Below are 21,349 nucleotides of genomic sequence, written 5' to 3' on the forward strand. Positions count from 1 at the left end.
TCAAATAATTGTCATTCCAGTCATTGATTTAGTAAGTAAAGAAATTAGACAGCATTTGGTTTTCAGATTTTTAAAAATGTCTTTTTTTGTTTTTCTGATAATTACATTTATTTCATTGATAAGGGTTATTATTGTACAAGATACTTCTCTATCCACAAGCAAAAGCGTTCCTTAGGCTTTTTTAAAAAAAAAGTTATGCGCATTTGTGTGCAACAGTAAAAAGAAAACAAAAGCATAACGAAACTTAAAGGCTCTTAACATCATTCTTGCCAATGTTCAACTTTCCAGTTGGCTCGTGCTATTTTGTTCTAAAATCCACAATGTTTATTCATGTATGGAGTTCCTCTTCACTGTCAGGACAAAATGACAACAGTCTTTGATAATGAGAACGAACTGCACTTGTAAAATACCAAGCAAATTTAATATGCTCAAAATATTCATACATTATATTCTCTGAATAATTCAATAATGTGTGGGGAAAAAAGGAGCTATTTTTGGAAAATTTGGCCCACGTAATCTTGTGTAATTAATTTTCTCTTGTGCAATAACACTGTCATTTTGTTCATGTCTTAATGTCAAAATGCAGTGAGAAATTTGATAGCTAAGTGACACAGCTTTATCACTTCCCAACTACTAAATGTTAAAGAATTTAATTTAAAAATGTATGGTATTTTGAAATAAGTCTTATATATGTTACTATTTAACACAGTTTTGTGCCAATTGTGATAAACAGTTTACTCTTATAGATAAAATTAAATAACAGATTTTCCTCAGGGCTTTTCCCCATTAGACAAAGAATTCTTTCATTTAAATAGCAGGATCCATAAAACCCGAAACCCTAGGAACCAAACAGTTTAACAATGACTTATAAAAATTAGCTTTCTATCATATCCCTTTTTCCTCAGGCATTTTTTCAGAGATTTTTTTTTTTTTTACTAATTTGATTGTACCACAGAAGGTTAAATTCTCACACAGTGATCATTAGCAAAAATAAACAGAGCAAGTACTAAAGCTGGCTTTGCACCTACTGAATGCTGCAAGTGTCTGTACTCATTTGATATGCATCTTGCAAAGCTCGGCTGTTCCCAGAAGGCCACTCCATGAAGACTGAGAGAGCAGCGTCTGCTAGTGGTGCCTGCGCGTCACAAAGAACAGAGAGAAGCTTTATAACAGGGATGCTGGAAGGCATCACATAACTGGGAGGCAGACTAAAACATTGGGTTTGTACATTTTCCTGCTTTAAAAAAAAACATGCATATGAAATTGTTATTTTTATAATTTTTATAATGTGTATCAGTCATACTGAGAAACAGTTACATCAGCATTCTCTGGGTCTCTTCATTTTGGCTCCATTTATGAAGAACCTCACTAAAACTGTTGCATTAAATGCATATTGGACAGATTTATTTATGGATATAAGACAAAAGCGGGACTTCATAAGCAAACATAGCATGCTATTCTTGAATGGTGATCATCATTTGGATTCATCATTTGGGTGAGCAATCCTATTTTACCTGTGGCATTCAGTGGGCACTGATTGAACGCAAAGTCGCCTGCTGGAGTCCTTTTCCACACCATCGACATCAGATAATCCTCTGGGCATATTTCATAAGGTGCTGCAATTTAAAACAGAGGGACCTGAATGCCAGCAGTGTTTACTTTTTTAAATATTGGCAATAAACAGTCCTCAAATGCATCTCTCTAACTGCAGAGCTCTTTCATTTTCTTTAAACTATGTTCACTGAAATTTTAGAGACATCTTCATAAACAAAAACACACCGGGTTTCATTTCATTATCTACAAAATCTTCAAAGAAATGTGCTTTCTTTTGAAAGTGCTTACTGTATAGGCTCTTTAAAAAAGTTGTTTGGATTTGTCTATAAATTGAAGATTACGTTTAAGCATAAAAATAAAAAAATCTTTCCGATATTCATGTTTTGTGATGTTATACAATAAAATAATTTCCAACAATTTAAAATTATAAACTGTAAGCATTATGAGGAAATAAATAGAAAGGGAAAAAATATATAACTTTTCATTTTTTTCATACAAGAGCAATGATGCCAATCATACTACAACCTATAAAAATAAACTGATTTGATCTTCTAGCCTTATTATTTTCAAAAGCTTAATTTAATTACTGAGGCAAGAAACTTAAAGAGAATTTCAAGAATAACAGATGTATACCAGAAGTATTTTAATGGAAAGCCAAAGAATTCGTGAAATAACAAGCTCTATCTGTATTGTGTTAAACCTGACACTTCTCTCCCAGATGAAAAAAGACATCATTCCCTTCTCTAGATGCACCTACTGGTGTGCTTTTCGCACAGCTCTGCCATTTATATGTTCACGTTTGTTTTCACTATTTGCCTGGGATCTTGTCTGCTCATATCTGCATCTTGCACCTAATGGAATGTCTGGCACACAGAAGTTTATCAAAATTGAATGAATAAATGAATTAATGTATGGTTATATAAATACCTTTAATAAATAATAATGACCATGCCCTTTTGGCCCCTTCAGCCCTGGACTGTCACAGGAGACCCAAGAGCTGGATTTGCCCCTTCATGGGCTCCAAGAGCTGGATCTGCCACTGAGACTGGCCTGGGATAGGCAGTGATAAATAGAAATCATCATAAATCAAAAAATATAAAATCATAAAATAAAAAAAATAAAACCCATCACAGTAAAAGGTAAAACTCAAGTGAGGTTAGAGATGGCCTCTGTACAGGACTCCCTTCTTAAATATCATAAGAACAGAACAGCAGAGAAATAAATTAAGGGATGCCACAGCCATTACCAACCAAGTACCAGCAACCACCTACTCCCACGTTACCTGTGGAGGTTAGCAAGCAGGGAACCACTTGGCATTCTGTGTCTGTCCCCCACTCCATGAACAGCAGATACCCCTAGCCTAGCTACCCTCTTGCCAGGTGGCCATGGAGGCCCAGGGAAGTGTCTCCTGAGAGGAAGGAGACAGTGTCAGGAAGAAAAAGCAAAACCTAGAGATGAGACAGTGGTGGGAGAAGTCACTCTGTGGAGCTAGGGGATGTTCAGATTAATGCCAATAAAGGGGAAATAGTGGGAAAGAGAAAAAGTTACTAAATGTTGTAGCCACAATAAGAATGTGACCAGTTTGGCTTCTGATCCTCAATTCTTATTTTCTGTGTTGCAGTCAAGTCTTGAGATATGGCCTATACCTCCGATTAGCAAGTGGTAACATGCATGAGTTTCTCTGGTTCAGGTGTCTTTCTTAGGCTTTCTTAGGCATATCCAACTGTTAAGAGGCATTTTTACTAGCTGTTCCAAAGAAATCTCAAAGTCGACCTATGTACTCTTTAACTCTAACCATTTTTCTCCACAATATTTCTTGTTTCTTCTCTTTGTATTTCCTAATGTTGTTAAACCTCCAATCTTGTACCATAGCTAAAAACATCAGATTCATCTTCTACTCATCCTTCTCTTCCTCTTAACTTATCAGGATTCCACCACCATGCTTATCCAGGCATCCATCCTGTCTCATTTGAATTAGGGGAACAATCTCATTGGTTCATTCAGCATTTACCTAACATATGCTAGGTTATGTTCTAAGGAGAACCAGTGGTGCCTGAGAGAAGTACTCTCTGCCTCATGGTGCTTTCAGTCAACGGGGGGAGGCAGAAGTCAAATAATTAAACATAACTTATTTGAGTATAGTTATGATAATCACTGCAATCAGGATAGGATACTGTTTCCCTATAAAAGCTGAAGAACCAAAGGCTTCCTGGAGGAAGGGACACTTAATGGAGACTGGCTATGTGAGGTGCAGTAAGTACTCCAGGTAGTGGGGTAATATGTGCAAAGTCCTGGAAGCAAATAAGAGGTTGGAGCACGCAGGTCAGTGGAGCTGGAGGAAAAAGAATAAGGAATATGGAGTAATGAGCTGGACAAACAGGCCAAGATTAGCACACTGAGGGCCTCATAGGCAGCCGCTGACGGCTTCCGGACAATGATTAACAAGATTTGATTTTTAGGATCAGATTGCCTTCTGTGGGTAGAAGAGATGGGGGAGCAGTAGATAGGGTAAGCCCTGAAATGATGTTGTCTTTATATAGGATGATTGGACTGAAGATGGAGAAAATTAGAGAGACATAGGTAAATTTAGAAGGTAGACTAAGTGGTGTGGGGAATGAGGGACAAACGGGATAAGGATGATGCCTGCTTTCTGAGCTGAACTGGGTATAAGTGACACTATTCTCCAGCATCTTCCCCTTTTAATCTGATTTTCATGCTACATCAACAGAGTAAATTCTAAAATGAAGATTAACCCCATAATTTGCTGCTTAAATCCTTTCCATGGTTCTCCAGTACTGACAGGATAAAGATAACTGTGATCAGTGTCATGAAAAAGGCCCTTCTACCCAGCCCTAATTTAGCATTCCAATCATGGTTCACATTTATTTTCCTGTCTGTCAGCTGCACAGAATTGATTGCCATCTTCCAAATATTCCACACAAATTCACTCTCCCCTGACTTTGCAAAAATTGTAACTTTTACTTAAAATAACATTTTCTCTCCTTTTTTTGTAAAATTCCTATTTAAAATACATTTTAAATGGGATATTCTCTGGGATGTCTTCCTTAATATCTCAATCAATGTATATATAAGTATTATAGACCTTTTCACAATGGATTAAAAATACTTGGTTATGTGTGTAAAACTTTCCAATTCTCAAATTTTTCCCTGTGAGAAACTAATCATGTTTTATTTGTTTTTAATTTGCTGTAATGAACTGCCACGGTATCTAGAATATAGTAAATTGTTCAAAGCACGTTTGTAAAATAAATCACTTTTACTGAGGAAACAACATAATAGATCAGCACTGTCTAACAACTTTCTGTTTTGATGGAAATATTCTATTTTCATGGTCCAGTATGGCAGCCACTAGCCAAATGTGGCTCTTGAGTTCTTAAAATGTGGCTAGTAAGTCTGAGAACTGAATTTTAAATCCCATTGAATTTTAATTAATGTGAATTTAAATTTTAAGCTCCTGTGTTGGACAATACTGTAATAGATAATTGTGTTTTCTATAAGTCAACCAAAACTACTATAGAATATGAAAAAAAGGAAAATTAAAATACATATTAAAACTCACAAAATATATCATGCAGTTAACTATATAATTGAATTCTATATAAAAGAACTAGTCTATTTATAAAGCAACTAATCTATTTTAAAAAGCATAACAGTCATTAATGTAAGTACTATGCTAAATTATTTTTGTTTCATCCATACATCTAAGTTGTTCAGCGTCTTCCTCATTAATTCTTCACTTATAAATTCATGTTTATTTTGTATTTTGGGGGGTTTTTAAAAATGTTTTCAAACTCAAATTTTCTTCAGTTCCATTGATAAATAGGAAATAAATTTTGTAAAACTTGTTGCTATAGTTTTTAAGTTTTTTTTTTTTTTCTGATTCGGTCTTGACATAAGTCAATGAAGAAGCAATCTGTACCCCAGGCTTATTTCCCAGAAGTGGTTTCAGAAAGTTTTTAACACTTATTGTTTTCTGACAGTACTCCTCTTTCCCGTGCCCCTCCCCCACGATAGACTGTGTGGTCAGAAAATCTGGTAATTGCGAGCATTAACCACTAGATGGCACGAGTGGGCCAGCAGGGTGAGATGTTTACTAGGCCTGCCACTGAAACTGATAAGCTTCAAAATCAAAGTGGGCAGAGTAGTGACTTAACTGTGTACTGGGAAATATGGGTCAGTGCTTGATTTCTTTGAAAGGTATACTACTTGGGAAAAACAGAAAATGTCCTCTTTTCACATAAGTACAACGTTTAGTGATTAAACTAGCCTCAGTTATAAGGCCCTTCAATCTGGCCCCTTACCTTAGCTTCCACCAGCTCCACTCTCACTGCCCTCCCCTCAGCTAAACTGACCCCTTGATGCATCTCCAATACTCTGAGCAGGCTCCCGCTTAGAGCTTGTGTACTTCCTCTTTATGATCAGGATCTCTCTCCTTCCATTCTCCAAGTGTCTGCATGGCTCGTTTCTTCACTGCCTTCAATTTTATTCAAATTTCACCTTCTCGGGGATTTTTCTGATTACCCTGCAATAGTCCCACGCTTTCCTTTGCTTTATTGTTCTCCAAAACACTTGTCACCTTATAACTTCTAAATATTTTGCTAGCTTACTTATTTTTTTCTCCTCCTGCTACAATGTGATATCATGAAGATAGTGGTTTTTCTGTTTTGTCTCACTCCTAAGAGCACACAGCACTCACGAGTTTAGCATTCATAATAGGTGGATACCTACACACACACATACACCTTTAAACAAAAATTACCAAATGCTTTCAAAAGATTTATTTTTCCATTACCCCAGTACTTAAAATGACAGAGATGAGCCTGATTCAATTGATTACCAAGGACAGTGTGTGTGTGTGTGTGTGTGTGTGTGTGGTGTGTGTGTGTGTGTGTGTGTGTGTGTAATAGATCGTGGGTAGGTAGTAATATTCACTAGGAGCAGTAAGAGACAGAGGTTAACAACTACTGTATCCCTAAAAAATTAATCAAACTAGGTTTCCAGGGTACTGGATGTCGACAAAAGTTGATTTTGTAGGGCAGTGTCCGATGTAGTAAGAGTCCATGGAAACTTGTCCTTGTTCAGAATCCCCCCATGAGATCTGCATACATTATCATTGGTTAAGGAGGAAGTTGATTAAATATTCTTTTTCAATCACACAACTCTATATAGCTCATGGAACTTGCAGAACTCACAAAACCAATAGTTCTTTTTCCAATCACGGCACTCAGTTATTAATTCCCATTTACCTAGTGACAACCGTTGTGGTCTACCTCAACCAGACACCCCCCAAAAAAAATCACAGTAATTTTTTAAACCTAGAGAGGTCAACAAACTTTGTTTTCTTTACTGTAAGTTCATGAAGCCTTGGATTTATTGTGGCTCTTATAGACAGAAACACAGTACACAAATGATAAGAAAAAAAAAGATGACAGGAGATCATAGATTCAGAATTGCAAATTAGTCCAGAATTTTCAGCTTTTTAGTAATAATGTCAAATCCCACAGCTACTTTAAATATTTCATCAAAGGTGATTTGACATACTTTGAAGATTATATCTTAAAAAAAATTTAGTTCAGAAAATAAGTCTATTTATGCTCATACCAAAAGCAAAACAGCCTAGATATCAGAATAGTTTATTTTCTTCCATTGTAGGTTTATGACGTTCCCAGTAGTGGGAAATGTTTTGGGCTCTCCTCAGTGCCACTTATGGAATTCATTCATTTTACAAATATTTACTGAGCTCCCATAATGTCCCGGTCACCTGGTTAAATACTGCAAATAAAAAGAATGAACAGGAATAGTCTAGATCCCTCAACTCTTAAGATGATGAAGGAGATAGTAAGTGGAGAAATTACAATACAGTATGATGCTCACTATGATCTGAGAAGTCCTGGCTGCTTTAGGAGAACTTGAGGGGAGAGCATGTCAGTGGAGGATTTCCAGATGGGATGTCCCAGCAGAGGTGTAAAGGAAAAGCAGTAGTTAGCCAATGAGGAATGGAAAAGTGTTCCTTGCGAATCACATATGGGAAGACTCATGGGGCAAGTAGAACATGGGACATCCAAGGACTTGGGAACATTTCAGAATGGCTGGAGTGTAGAGTTGGGAATGAGTAGAGGTGGGTAAATTGCAAGAGGGAGAGAGTGATAAATGATTCGTTAACTAGGAGTTTAAATTTAAGGGCAAGGGAAATTTGTTATAATGTTTTGAATGCTGTACCTGCAGTTTGGAGAATAGATTGAAGAAAAGTGAGACTGAAAGCAGGGAAGCTTGTGACCATCTAATTGGGGAAAGGGGTGGAATCACAGGAAGTAATAATGCAAAGTGAGTGGATTCTAAATCTATTTAGTGGGTGTAATGGCTCAGCTCCATGGCTGGATGTAGGAGGTGAGAAAGAGAGAGAAATAAAAGATGAAACTCAGATTCCTAAGAAGAATGTCTGGTGTGCTACACCCTGAGTTAACAGCACACGAGGAGGATATGGCTTGGGAAAGAAGATGCTGAAAATAGTTTTGAGTTTGCGATATTTGAGCACGACTTGGTTATCATCAAAAAGTCAGTTGGTATATGAAGCTAAAGCTCAGGAGAGAAACATAAGCTAGAGATAGAGATTTGTGTTAATTTTTTTGCTGTTTAATGCTACCTATGTGTATTTTGTAAATTAGAAAATACATAATTAGCTCAGGCCACTCTCTGTGCAAAATAAAAGCATATTATTATGCAGCAATATGAAGGACTCTTATTTTTTATGCCTTAGAAAAATGGAACAGTAACTGTTTATCAGCTGAAAGATTCCACTGTTTGCTATCACTAGTGTAAAGATCTAAAAATCCATTTGTAAGATACAACTGTACTTGAAGTCACAAGTAGGTAGTTAGCATGCTCCCTTAAAACAAGGTAGCAATTACCTAGTGATTAGCTGTTAATCTGTCTATTCAAACTGATTTTCTGTCTCTTAAAAATAGCAAAAATTATACAGGGCTTAAATCAATTTGATGTGGAAAATTGTTTTTCAACCCTCATGCTAGACTTTCAGCATTAAAGAGAAATTGATTCTAAACTGCAGAGCTGGCACGTAGAAAAAAAATGCACTATGCATGACCCCACATTTCAAATTTCACTTGCTGGCCATTCACTAATTCTTGTATTATGGGAATTCTCTGGGCTGAGAGATGCGGAAAAGTGCTCACACAGCTTACAGCTCTAATTTCAAGAGTGGAACCTACTCATGTGAAGAATTCATGCTAAGGTCTGAGGAATAAAGAAGGGTGATTATTAAATGCATTTTATAACAGCATTCCTCATGTAGAAAATAATTTTTATCAGTCTCAAGTTGAAAGGACATACAATTATAACTAATATTTATGTATCACTATGACTTAGGTGTTCTTCTAAGTGCATTACATATTTTAATTCATCTAATTCTCATAATAACCTTATGAAGAGGATGCAATTATTATCCTCATTTTAAACACCAGGAAACCAAGGCAGAGAGAGATCACTCAGCGAGGAGGTGGTTGACCTATGTCCATCAAATAGCTCTCAGTCCAGTTTCATAGAATGTTATACTGTCTCTAAGAATTTGTTGCATGATAAACAAGGTATTTACATATTTTGCCAAAATTTCTTTCTAAGTCTAGAAGTCAGCAAATCACAAACTTGAAAATCATTAGCAAACAATGTGCATTACAGATTGCTCGAGTACTTGATCTAGATAGTATTTTATACATATACTCCCCCTCCCGAAAAAATTCTGAATTATTGCTTTTAAAACCTACATTTCAACTTAGCACACAAAGTCACTCTAGTTCCAACCTGTTAACAAAGTTAATAATAATAAAATTAATAATAATATCTACATTTAATTGTGAGGAATAACTCTAAGTAACTATAACTTTTAGTAAGACAAAGTTTTATGTTGGGGTACACTAGAAGTTTTTTCAGAGAATTGTGTTTACTTGCCTTTTTATATGATCTTAAGCACTGATGAGGATAACGGTGCTTCACAGCCTTTTCCAGGTCATGGCTCATGTACACAATGATAACATTTGGAGGCACACTAGGATGATGGGCAAGGCTACTCCAGGCTGGAGGCTACTGGCCACAGCCTCCTATCTTGCCAGCTGCCCTGAGACCTTAGGGAATCTGTATTTGGGCACACCTGGGACCAATCCTAGCCTGAAAGGTGGCTGCCTGGAGGAGCTCTGGCCTGGAAGACTGCCTGGAGGAGCTCTGGCCTGGAAGAATAAACTGGACTGAGATTTGGGGAAACTGAGTAACCTGCTATAGAAACTTACATATTTTTCTTACTTCTAACATCTCAATTATTTATTTCTAAAGTGGGACGAATCATTCCACAAATTGTAACTACAAATAAAAATAGTATATGTGCTAACAATATCCATTCAAATTCTAATTAAGTAAACTAACAGAATTTTGAAAGAGTAAAAAGAGATAATAAATGTAAGGATTACTATCATAGTTGTTTCTGAAACTTAATCATATGCTTTTATACAAATGATTTCACTAGTGTAGTTATAGCATTTATGATATAGAAGAAAACCAGTCAAAAGAACAGGTATCTAATGACCTATCAGAATTCAACTAGGTTCAGTGCAGGGTAGGGGATTTGGGAGGCAGAAAATAGATAACTCATTTGCAGTGAGTTGGAATTCTAGCTAAGAGCAATATTTAATAAGAGAAGTTCAAAGTAAGTTTATAGGGGTTCGAAGAAGAGAGCACTCATATGAATGTGGGAGAAAGAAGAATGCTTAAGGGAGGAGACAGCTTCTAGTGGACTGGGCTTCCCAAGATGCTCCCATTTTAGCAGGTGCAGATGGAGGAGGCAAGGACACTGCAAGAGTCCAGGTGAATAACAGTGCAAGCAACAGAGTAAGGAGAGAATATGTGCTTCCATATCCAGAGACCAGAGACTGGATCTGAATGTGCTTGGTGGTGTTGGGGGGATATGCATATATATAAATGAGTAGAGGGTGATAACCTTGGAAAGCTAATGAGTCGATAGACTGGGGATACTAGAATCCCACTATGCACTAAATTGGGCAAGTAATGAGAAATCATGGACTTTTTTTATAAGCAAGTGAGTCACATGACTAAGGCCATGAATAGGGGTGATAATCAGATAAACCTGCATAGAGGAGATTAGAAAAAGTGGTTGTTGGAAATAATATGGATAGTGGACAAAGAGGCCCTGCACTGCCATTTAATGATTCTAATTCATTATAGTATTTTGTCTTTTATCCTTGAAACAATCCCATTAGGCAAGTATTATTCTCTCCATTTTATACATGAGTACACTGAGGCCCAAAGCCAAACTCTCTTTGATTTTATGCCCCAGGCTCTCTGAGCTGCCCTGCTGCTTTCCCACTACAGATGGTATCCAGGGGAAGAGAAAGAAGGGCCACCGAGAAAGACTTGATGGAGGTGGAATCCCTCACTAGCAAAGGAATTGGTAAGAATGAGAAATTACTTCAGATAACAGGAATTTGGTGATCAGGGAGAAAAGCTCTCCTGGTGATACTGTGTCTGATTTGATAGCCTAGTTGGAAAGGTCTATCTTAGGCATAAAGGTGCAGGTTTGTGGGTGCTTCTCACATGGGTGATAGTTTAAGAGAGAGATATAGCAACCAAAGGGTGCCCAGGGCAAGATCTAAGGGTCATTCACATGCAGAATATACAAATGAGAGGAAAATAAGTGGAGACGAGAAATGATAGGGGTTAGCAAAGAGGTTTACTGTATTGGTTAACATTGAAGAAAAAAAACTTTTACTAATTGCATTAATTTAAATCCTATTAATTAAAAATAATAAAGTGGTTTCTAAAATACGTTTCTTTTTACTACAAAAACAATGCGGGATGAAACGAAAAATAAAAAACAAAAAGTGCTGCTTAAATTTTCTATTTCAATTTGAGAATGATCAGCATGTTGTCAACTATTTCTAAATTGGACAAGGTAGGGTAATATAAGATTACAACAAATTGCTTTTTAAGTTTCTGTTGTGGCAGAAGCTGTGAGTTTTCTCAAAGTGTCATCTAATGAGCAATCTGATAAGACAAATTATGCTAATAATTATCTCCATGGCAACAGGTTTGAATAACTGCACATATAGTAGTATCTAGTATACATACTCCTTATTTTAGACCCAAGTGGCTCTTCCTTAATTCTACCTATGATATTTAGCTGATTTGTTGTAGAATTGAAGACTATAGTAGGTAATAAAATCCATGCTTTACAGGAGGATGGGATAGTTTCTTAGATGTTTATTAAGCAACAGGTTATCTCTCTCCCCTACGAGGTATCTTCAAGTCCTAATTTATTTCTCTACTTTTTAGAATGTATCTGAGGTGACTTGGCAAGAATAAATAGAACATTTAAGATGAAAGAAGTCAATACCTAGTGCCACTTGCGTTCAACACTGAACTCACTGGATGGTTTTAGGTGAACAACTAGTTTGTACACTTGGGTGTGATATTTGCTCTGTCCAAAAACATTCAGTGAAAACACCTGCCTTAACCTTTGCAACTGTTAAGTAATAATATAATTTCTAATAGGGTATATACATAACATCTGATAGCAAATAATAATAGAAATTCTAATGGATTAGGAGCTTTTAAAAAGTACTATTAGTGATAACCTTGTGATTTGGAACCAAAAAATAAAAAATAAAGCAGGTGCCAATGGGTACACAAATATTTCAACATAGAGTAGAATTTCTTTTCTCTTTAAAAAAGAAACGTAAATTTTACGCTCACATAATTGGGTTTCTAACAATGATTACATTTAGCCTTAAAATGCAGTGTCAACCAAATTTAGAAGTCTGACTTATTGTTAAATTTGTCTCTAACAAAGTCAAAATACTGTATTAATAGTGATGAATTCACCACTTCTCCAACTGTGAACTGAGGAGAAAATAAGTTAATGTGAGCTAAGACATCATCCTCCTCCCTGACCCCTCCATAGATTATATACCTGTGTGTGTGTGTGTGTCTGTACACTGTTAGTAGCCTTGGAGGATAAGAGGCAGTGAGAATGTACTCCTGCTTAGCAAGAGAGTAGCTGGGGATGGGAGGATGACAGAAGATCTGTGTCCTGACAGTACACAGCCTTATATATCAAATGTGTTCAAATGATACCCAAGTTATTTCTCCTGCTCTCCATGGAAAAGGAACAATGAGGATTGGAAAAATGAGAGTTGAATAGTGACAAAATTATCTTTCTTTGTTCACAACAATTAGTTAATGGCTCTATTTTTCTTTAAGTGACTGCTGTCAAGAGATCTTATTCTGGTTGAAACATGAGTTGGCTAGGGAGACTTGAAATGGATTGTCTGTATTTTCATTATTAACTGATTCCAGAAACAATCCCTCTTATTTATGAAGAAATATACATAAAATAAAATTTGTAGTCTTGTTCAGGAGACATCTCAACTTTCCCCCACCAGTGGAGCTGAGGTAGAGGACTGTTTTTCACTTGTTTGTTAATTTTATCACCTTATTTATATTTATAGCAGTCTCCTCTTAAGCTGCAGAGGATAAGTTTCAAGACTTCCAGCGGATGCCTAAAACTTTGGAGTAATGAAAACTATATATACATGTATAAACACACACATACACACACATACATACATATTATGTTTTTCCTATACATACATACTTATAAAGTTTAATTTATAAGTTATAAGAGGTTAGCAACAGTAGCTAACAATAAAATAGAACAATTATAACAATATACTGTAAGAAAATTTATGGGAATATGACATTATTATGTAAAATAAGGGTTACTCTAAAACAAGCACTATAATATACTTCAACAGTTGATCTGATAACCAAGAAGGCTACTAAGTGATTTATAAGTAGGTAGCATATGCAGAGTGAACACACTAGACAAAGGGACGATTCACATCCCGGGCAGTCTGGAACAAGATGGCGTGAGATTTTATCATGCTACTGAGAATGGCATACAATTTAAAACTTATAAATTGATTATTTCTGGAATTTTCCATTTAATATTTTCAAACTACAGTTGACCATGGGTAACTGCAACAGTGATAAACAAAACCACAGATAAGGAAGAGCTACTGTATTATGTACTTTACTGTAGACCAGTAAAACCCAAAGGGTAATCTGCAGCATCATCAACATCATCTGGGAGCTTGTTAGAAATTCAAATTGGCAGGTCCCATTTAGACCTACTGAGTCAGAACCTTTGAGGGTTTGGCTGAGGAATCTGTTTTTATAAGCTGAGTGACTCTTACGTTCACTAAAGTTTGAGAAGCACAGCTCTGGTCAATGAGGAGAGGCATTCAGAGAAGATAGGAGCACAGATTATGCAAGTTTTGTGCTTCTTTCTTCCTACTAAAGCTAAGTTAAAAAAAATTACTCAGAAACCAAATGAAAGTTTCTCTTGGTCTCTAGAGAACATGTAATCCCATTGGACAGCAACCTTACAGAGATAAGGGACAATCACTCCCAGAATGCCATTTCTTCTAATCAGGGAGAGGGCTTATATTCACCATATTACAGGCTGCTAAATTCTAATATGTATGCATTACAATGTTCAAGACAAGTTTGGGATTACAAACGTTACTCCTAACCTCTTTGGTATGAATAGTTAGAGTTAAATATCACAATAATTGCTACATCTGTGGTCTAAATTGCTGTAACTGTGTAGATTTATGATATGGCTATCTCACTTCACAAGTTCTTCTCAGCACATTCTTCCTGCAGGCTTCATTCACCATTTGCAAATAAAGCAATTAGGACTCCAAGAAGGACATTTTATGTATAATTTAAGTTTAACATCTACCTGGGAATGGTAGGTTCCAATTTATCAGATAATGACTAAAGAGTAATGGATTTTAGAATTGGAGCTATAGGAATAGCAAACCCCTCCTCTGGGAATAGAGGAAGGCGGTGCCCAGGAAGCCTGAAAGCTATCAAAGGCCAATCCACCAGTAACATCTGCTTTCTGAGTGATATTAACCAGGAAAATATTGGAAAACAGACAAAAAGAAAAGACTGAAAATAGTAGGTTTTCACATTGTAGCAATGTAACAAAATCAGAGGAGCTATTACCTTTCTCCTATTTCAACCCTCAAAGCCTGGGCGTGCACAACAAGATTGAGTTAAATGAAATCCTTATCTGATGAGTTTGACTAATTTAAAAATTAGTCAACTTAATTATCTCTCCTATAACTACTCTATTCCTAAACAAGCAGTATTTAAAAAAAAAAAAAAAACATGATTTTTTCATCCCTCTAATTTTCTTTTCTTATGAAGCCAAGAGTAATATCTATTTTTGGTCAGCACTGCTGTTTTTAATACTTTTATTTTCTCTATTTACCAATAAAGGATTATCCTAATCTTGATGGGAAAACATTTTTATTTTCCATTTTTAATAGACATCATAACAGCTTTTGATTAAATTCAGATGATTAATTATTATTTTCATTAATTATCCAGATAAATATGTGAGCGTATTCAATTTCTCCTTCCTGACAACAGAGAGTCTCTTGGCAAACTTGATTAATTTGTTTTGCAACCAAATCAAGAAAAGCATAAAAATAAATACTAGTTCTTTCTAACTATCTGAAGGAAAATTAAGAATAAGCAGTAATACTAAAAATAATACTTAAAAAACCCAGAAACATTGTTTAAAAGGAACATTTGTTGAGGCTTTGTCATTGACAAAAGGAGAAAAATACCTTGGCAACTGTTAAGATAATTTGGACGTTTTTTCAATTTAGATTGTTAATGTGTAAATTTGGAGCCATTATATTGCTACATATATAATTTCAAATCATATTATCGAAAAGAGTAAAATGAAAATATTAGTTAATTCCAAAAATATATAATAAATATAACATAACATAATATAAAAAATTTTTACCATTTTGTATAATTTTTCAACCTGCTTTAAATCACGAAAGCAAGCAAAAAAAAACCTAGCAAATAAGGTATGTCTTTTTTTGTAAATAGATATGTAAAATGTTTTCTAAACAGCAGGTGGCAACCTTTGTAAATTTGATTGCAGCAGCACAATCTTACCTCTAATCTATATATGCAGCTGAAAGATAGTTTTAAAAGCCCAGCTAAGAACCCTGGCATGCTAAGACTAGTTTAGATGTTAAGTATGAGAAAGATTTTATTTAATCATGCCTACTGTTCTTATGACATTTCTCCGTGGGCAAAAATAAATGTTTTTGTTTGATACTTCTTAATTTTTATGCAGCACAGGAGAAATTTCGCAGTGCTCATCTGCAGAGATATCCTTCTCAACAAAACCCTGCATGCTGGTTATTTATCATCCTGAATTCACATGGCCTTCAGAATTAACAAAACGAACTTTAGATATTTTTAAGCTCTAAAAAAAATCTACTGACATATTGATACTCTAAGAGACCAGTTTCTGTTGGTATTAGAGAATTCATTATAATTCTAAGTACGGAGAAATACAAAGTTTTGATCCTTAGATATCTCTTAGAATGCCTTGCTTTTTCTAAATTGAAGTAGTTATATTAGACAGAGGCAGAAACGCACAGCTTTCTGAATTCAAAAACGAACCTCAAACAGCTACATTCACCTTACACATCACCAGGAACCAGAAAGCCAGTGAGATAAGCAAGCTGGCCTACAAAGAACTATTAGCAGCAATATGACTCTAACTGGGTTTTCAAATTTTCTAAGTTCAACACTTTCCCTTGTACTCAACAGTGGGATTTTAAAATTCCATTCTATCACCATTTCTAGCATGTTTATAACAATTTTGCCTATGATATCATTCTAACATCCTAATTTTCATTTATTAAGTCCTCAGTATGTCAATAATAGTTTATTAAATGTACACAGAATTAGGAAGGGGGTCTTCGTCTTAAACAATTCTTTAAAATATATAATCTGTAGTCTGGGCAAGTTCTGACCTTTCGTTTTTTATTTTTTTTCATCCTTATGCATAAAATCCTTTAATGTACAGCACTTCCACTCTTTCACTACTAATTAAGACTCTGCTTTTATTTTAAAATGTGCTTCTCAAAGGAATTTCCTTTTACAGTGAAAAATGGGGCAAGAGCAAGTAAATGGGATGTCCAAGGTCATACATCAAGATGGATTAACAGAAGACTTTACAAGTGTCTGAATTTCAAATGTCATCTCTTTATTTTCTTACTTGGCTATATAACATGTCTTTATATCTATACTATAAGTAATCTAAGGCAATTTGTTTTGTGTTCTCAGTAAACAAATATTTCATGAAAATAGTGAAAAACTAATTTCCTAAACTAATTTAATCATCATCTAGCCATGTTATTATTCAATATGGCTACCTTTGTTTTATCATATTTTCAATGTAATTTTGCAGCTAATAATTTAAAAATCTGTAGAAGAAATCGCCTATGATACATCAACAGAAGAAACCCCATACATTATGGAAACAAGTGATTAGCAATTCTTCAGTTGAGGAAGTATTGCCTTGGGTAATACTTTTCACTAGGATAACCTCAGTTCATTCTTACTTCTTACCAGGACATCGCTGCTCACTGCATCTTCTCACTTCTTCGCCTGTTCCCTCACACTGCTGCCCCGTTATCGCTGCACCCTGACAGGTCCTTATTCTCCTTTCCCAGCCACCATCACAGGACTTGGAACATCCACTCCAATGACCCCACTGATTCCATTGACCATTGGCTGAAAGAAATGTGTCATGATCAGTGGCATGCTCACTGCTTCATAATGTTAAAATCTAAGTACAATTATTATCTGTTCAGTTTTTATTAACTTACTATCATGAATAAACTTTATTCAAATATTTAACTTGCTGGTCAAATAAAGAGCATTGTGATGAACAGAAGTTAAATTAAGTTTGTCAGAATCTTCAATGGGACATTGAAGTCTACTCTTAAAAAAGTACAAGTTTGGTGCTAAACTTTATAAACTTAACTGATAATTAAGAATCTCCTGAATTTTGCTGCTTTATTAATGTGATGTAAAGAAGGAGCTCTGTTACAATTGGCTTCATTTACTAGAAATATATAATCATCTGATTATACCATGACCATTTGGCGTGGTTCTGTCTCATTTTTTAAATGGCAGGCATCTCCTGAATGTAGCAATCAGGTCTTACCTGTACACTCAGGATTGTAGCACTCTCTGCTTTCTGCCCATGGTCCTCTGCATTCAGAACCCCCGTGAGCAGCTGCAGTGCACTGCCGGCTTCTCTGCTGGGTCCCATTCGAGCACGTTACTGAGCACTGGCTCCAAGAACTCCACTCCTGCCACTGTCCATCAACTGCCAAAGCAGAAAGAAAGATGGCGTAAGGAGATCTTCAGTAGAGGAGGCTATGCAGAAAGTATAAGGTAAAACTAACTTTGAAGATGAGTCCCAATCAAAAGACTCTAAAGGGATACAATGGAAGGTCATTAGCCTTAGGTTTTATTACTATCCTATTACCTTATTTTCTCACTTCTAATTACTTTTACGTATCCAGTATCAAAAGAGATTCATTTATTTTTTCAAAAATATTTATTGATCACTGAAAAATGTAAGACCTTGATGGGTACAGAGTATAGTGAACAAAATAAATACTGACCGATAACTCATAGAGCTCATATTTTAGAGACGAAAGCCCTAGAATAAGTTAAACAATTTGTTACATGCTAAGTAAGTTAATTACATAGTAATGCCGTGAAGGATAATTTCAAAACACTATGAGAGAAGATTTCAAAGCGTCTGGGGAATCTTCTTTGACAAAGTGAGGTTTCAGGCAAGCCTTGAAGGATAATGAGGAATGCCTAGGGTAAGGGTATATTCCATGAAGATATACAAAGGTCCTTGTCAGAAGAAACATGGGCACTTCCAGTGTTTGTGAATGAAGTCTTTGTGAATGGAATCAAGAGGGCCAGGTGAAGCATTCTGCCAGAGGAGGTTGGTAAAAAGGCAATGCCAGATTTTGCAGGCTTTTTGTTAACTGTGTTAGGGATTTGGACTATTATTCTCAGACCATTCAGAAGCCAGTGAAGGATTTAAATCGAATTCTATGACCATATCTACTACAGGGTAGAGACAGAATTATGGGAGAGGGTAGGGATGGTCTGAGCTAGGAAGTTGAAGCAGTGCTGACAACATGTCCTGGAAAGGTGAGAGAGCTGCTGGGGATGCATGCTGAGAGGATCTCCTGAAGGACTGGTCATGCGGGCTGAAGTGGAGAGAGGGTTGAGATGACTTCCCTGTGTCTGGTGACCAAAATATGACATAGATTGTTGAACTTGACTTTGAGAGATTCAGTTTGAGATTCATTCATTTACTCATTCAGTCAAATGATTTTTTGAGGGTCTATTAGTTAGCAGATATTGTGATAGGTGTTATGAGAGACATAGAAATAAAAGAATATAAATCTGAAACTTAAAAATCTTATAACTTAAAATTATTTTATGCATGTAAATAAGTAAATAAAAGGTTAAAAGCAATAGCATCTTAACATGGCACGTGAAGGCTTTCAGAGAATAAATCACACTTATTTGGGGGGTGGGTAATTATGTTAGACTAGTATGGTGAGACTTGGATAATTTAGAAAAGGGAGACAGCATTCACAAAGGCATAATCTCATAGTTATGCCACAAAGGCATAATCATAAAATACAGGTGGGCAAAGAAGTCAGGCAAAACGATTTACCTAATTTAGAAAATATTAACTAGCATATAAGTGTTATAAAAGCACTAGTATATGACTGTCTACTTTTTCCAATATCATTCCTTGGTTCTTAGTCAATTTCCTCACAGTGAAAGAGAATTCACGAGAAATCTAAAGTTCCGACATAAGCTAATGTTGCTGTGAAAACCCATCCAAACAAATGAGAAAACCTGGCAGATTATGATAAGTACTTTCAACCTAATTTCAGGCCTTGCAGCTATCTATTAAAAAGAAGGTTGTTTAATAGGTATCTAGCTGTACTTAATAAACCCTTTGTGAGATTAAAAATCACAAAATACCAATTTAATCATCCCATTCATGGTATATTAGCATCTCACTTTATTAAAGGTACCTAATACGATCTTATTGGCTAGGCAGTCCATTTGTCAGACAAAAAAGAAAAAAAAAAGTCTAGTAAATTGATAGGACTTTATAAATTATCCATTTCCTAGTTTGACTTTAAAGATAAGTGAGTTTTTCATTTCAGAATCTTGCTCTCAAAGATAACATTTATTGAGCTTGCATTATGAACCCTCGCAGTCCTAAGCATTATGAGAAAGGTTTGAAAACATGATTCATGCCTGCTCCTTGCCATCTATTTGCAAAAGAATGTACGAGTATTTAAATTATTGATACTATTCATAAAGCAACATATAAACAAAAATGAATTAGGTGGTGCCAACTTAATTCAGTGCTGAATGACTAGAACAAAGGAATATGTGATGTACTTAAGAATTCTGGTTTTAGGTAAGTTTTCAGTTATTTTTTTTTAAAAGAATGTAAGTTACACACTCACTGGCAAAGAAAAGAGAATAAATCTTTCAAACTCAGGGGATGTGGAGTCAGGAATGATCAAGTAAAAGGTGTAAATCAGAGAGAAGATAATTTGGCAAGGGCTTGTATTATTGATCAATGAGTGAGAAAAGACCTTGCTGAAAAGAGATTAGAAAGAATGAGAATATTTATGAAGTATTTTGCTCATTAGGCTTTTCATGTTAAGAAGGCTTTTCATCACCATTAGTAAAAATTTTAATTTTAAATTCATACATTTATAATTTGTAGTTCAGTCCTTTCAGCCAATGTCCACATTTTATGCTTTGGCTAAAATTCAAGAATGAATTAATATAAGAAATCTGAGAAACCTTTTGAGGTTCATCACTAGTATCTACACCAGCAAACATGTTTTAGACAGGAACAGTTTTATTTATAAAATCAGTTACAGTAAAGAAATAATAAAATTGAAGATATATCAAATGGACATTTTTGATGTTTTTTTTTTCCACTGAGAACTAGAAGTTCCTTTTATTGAACATTAACTGAACCATTATGAAATATTTTTTCTAACCACTCACTAGGTACCACAAGGAGTGAAGGGAGTGCTTTTTTCTCTTTAGCTGATGCTTAACTGGGAACCCAAAGTGATGAAACTTCTTCTCCTTCGGCCCTGAATTCAGGTTTCTCTTCACTTTTTTGAACATCCAAGAGATAGAGACAATCAATGCCTCTCCCCACACCCTCCTCTGCCCTTGTGTACAGTTGTCTTCTGACATTTGTAAGAGATACCCCCAGAGTCATTGCAAACACATGAATTTGAAAATACCTCAAATCTTTTTTTCTAAAACTGTATTCCTATTGAAAGTTGATTATACATCTTGTCATTCTGTCAGAAAAGTGTTCTCTGATAATTTGGGGAAATGTAAGCACTCTAAAACTCCTCTAGGAGTTTCACAATGCACTCTCAAGTAAGGATTTACAGAGAATCTACACTGTGACTGGCATTGTTCTACTGCACTCTGGGAAAATTTGGGTGGCAAAGATCATCCAAGTTCTGCTCTCATGGAACATGCAGCCTGAGGAGCTGTGGTGGAGACAGATGATAAGCAAGTAAACAAATGAATAAACAAGCAAGTTTCAGCTAGAAGTGTTATGAAGAGAACATGATAAAAAAAGCAATGTGATATTGAACGCTCAGCCATAGCTCTTAGGAGAGACCAAACAAGAGTCCTATCTTTAGAAGGAGCTAGAAATAGGAAGATCTGTGGAAAGCTCTCTGAAAGTGCAACGTCTTGA

The 21,349-nt window shown here is 35.6% G+C and overlaps 1 protein-coding gene across 2 annotated transcripts in view; it reads right to left on the reverse strand.

Moving 5' to 3' along the window:
• ADGRB3 (adhesion G protein-coupled receptor B3) overlaps positions 1-21,349 on the reverse strand; it is a 659,277-nt gene that overhangs the window by 360,849 nt on the left and 277,079 nt on the right. For both annotated transcript variants that reach the window (XM_006926408.1, XM_006926409.2), the window contains 4 exons: positions 17,714-17,878; positions 17,113-17,277; positions 1,515-1,616; positions 1,029-1,135 (listed from right to left, as the gene is read on the reverse strand). In XM_006926408.1, coding sequence (XP_006926470.1) covers positions 1,029-1,135; positions 1,515-1,616; positions 17,113-17,277; positions 17,714-17,878 — 539 coding nt within the window. The remainder of the gene's footprint in view (positions 1-1,028; positions 1,136-1,514; positions 1,617-17,112; positions 17,278-17,713; positions 17,879-21,349) is intronic.

The sequence above is a fragment of the Pteropus alecto genome, unplaced genomic scaffold (genome assembly GCF_000325575.1).
Source record: "Pteropus alecto unplaced genomic scaffold, ASM32557v1 scaffold7, whole genome shotgun sequence".
Taxonomy (NCBI): Eukaryota; Metazoa; Chordata; class Mammalia; order Chiroptera; family Pteropodidae; genus Pteropus; species Pteropus alecto.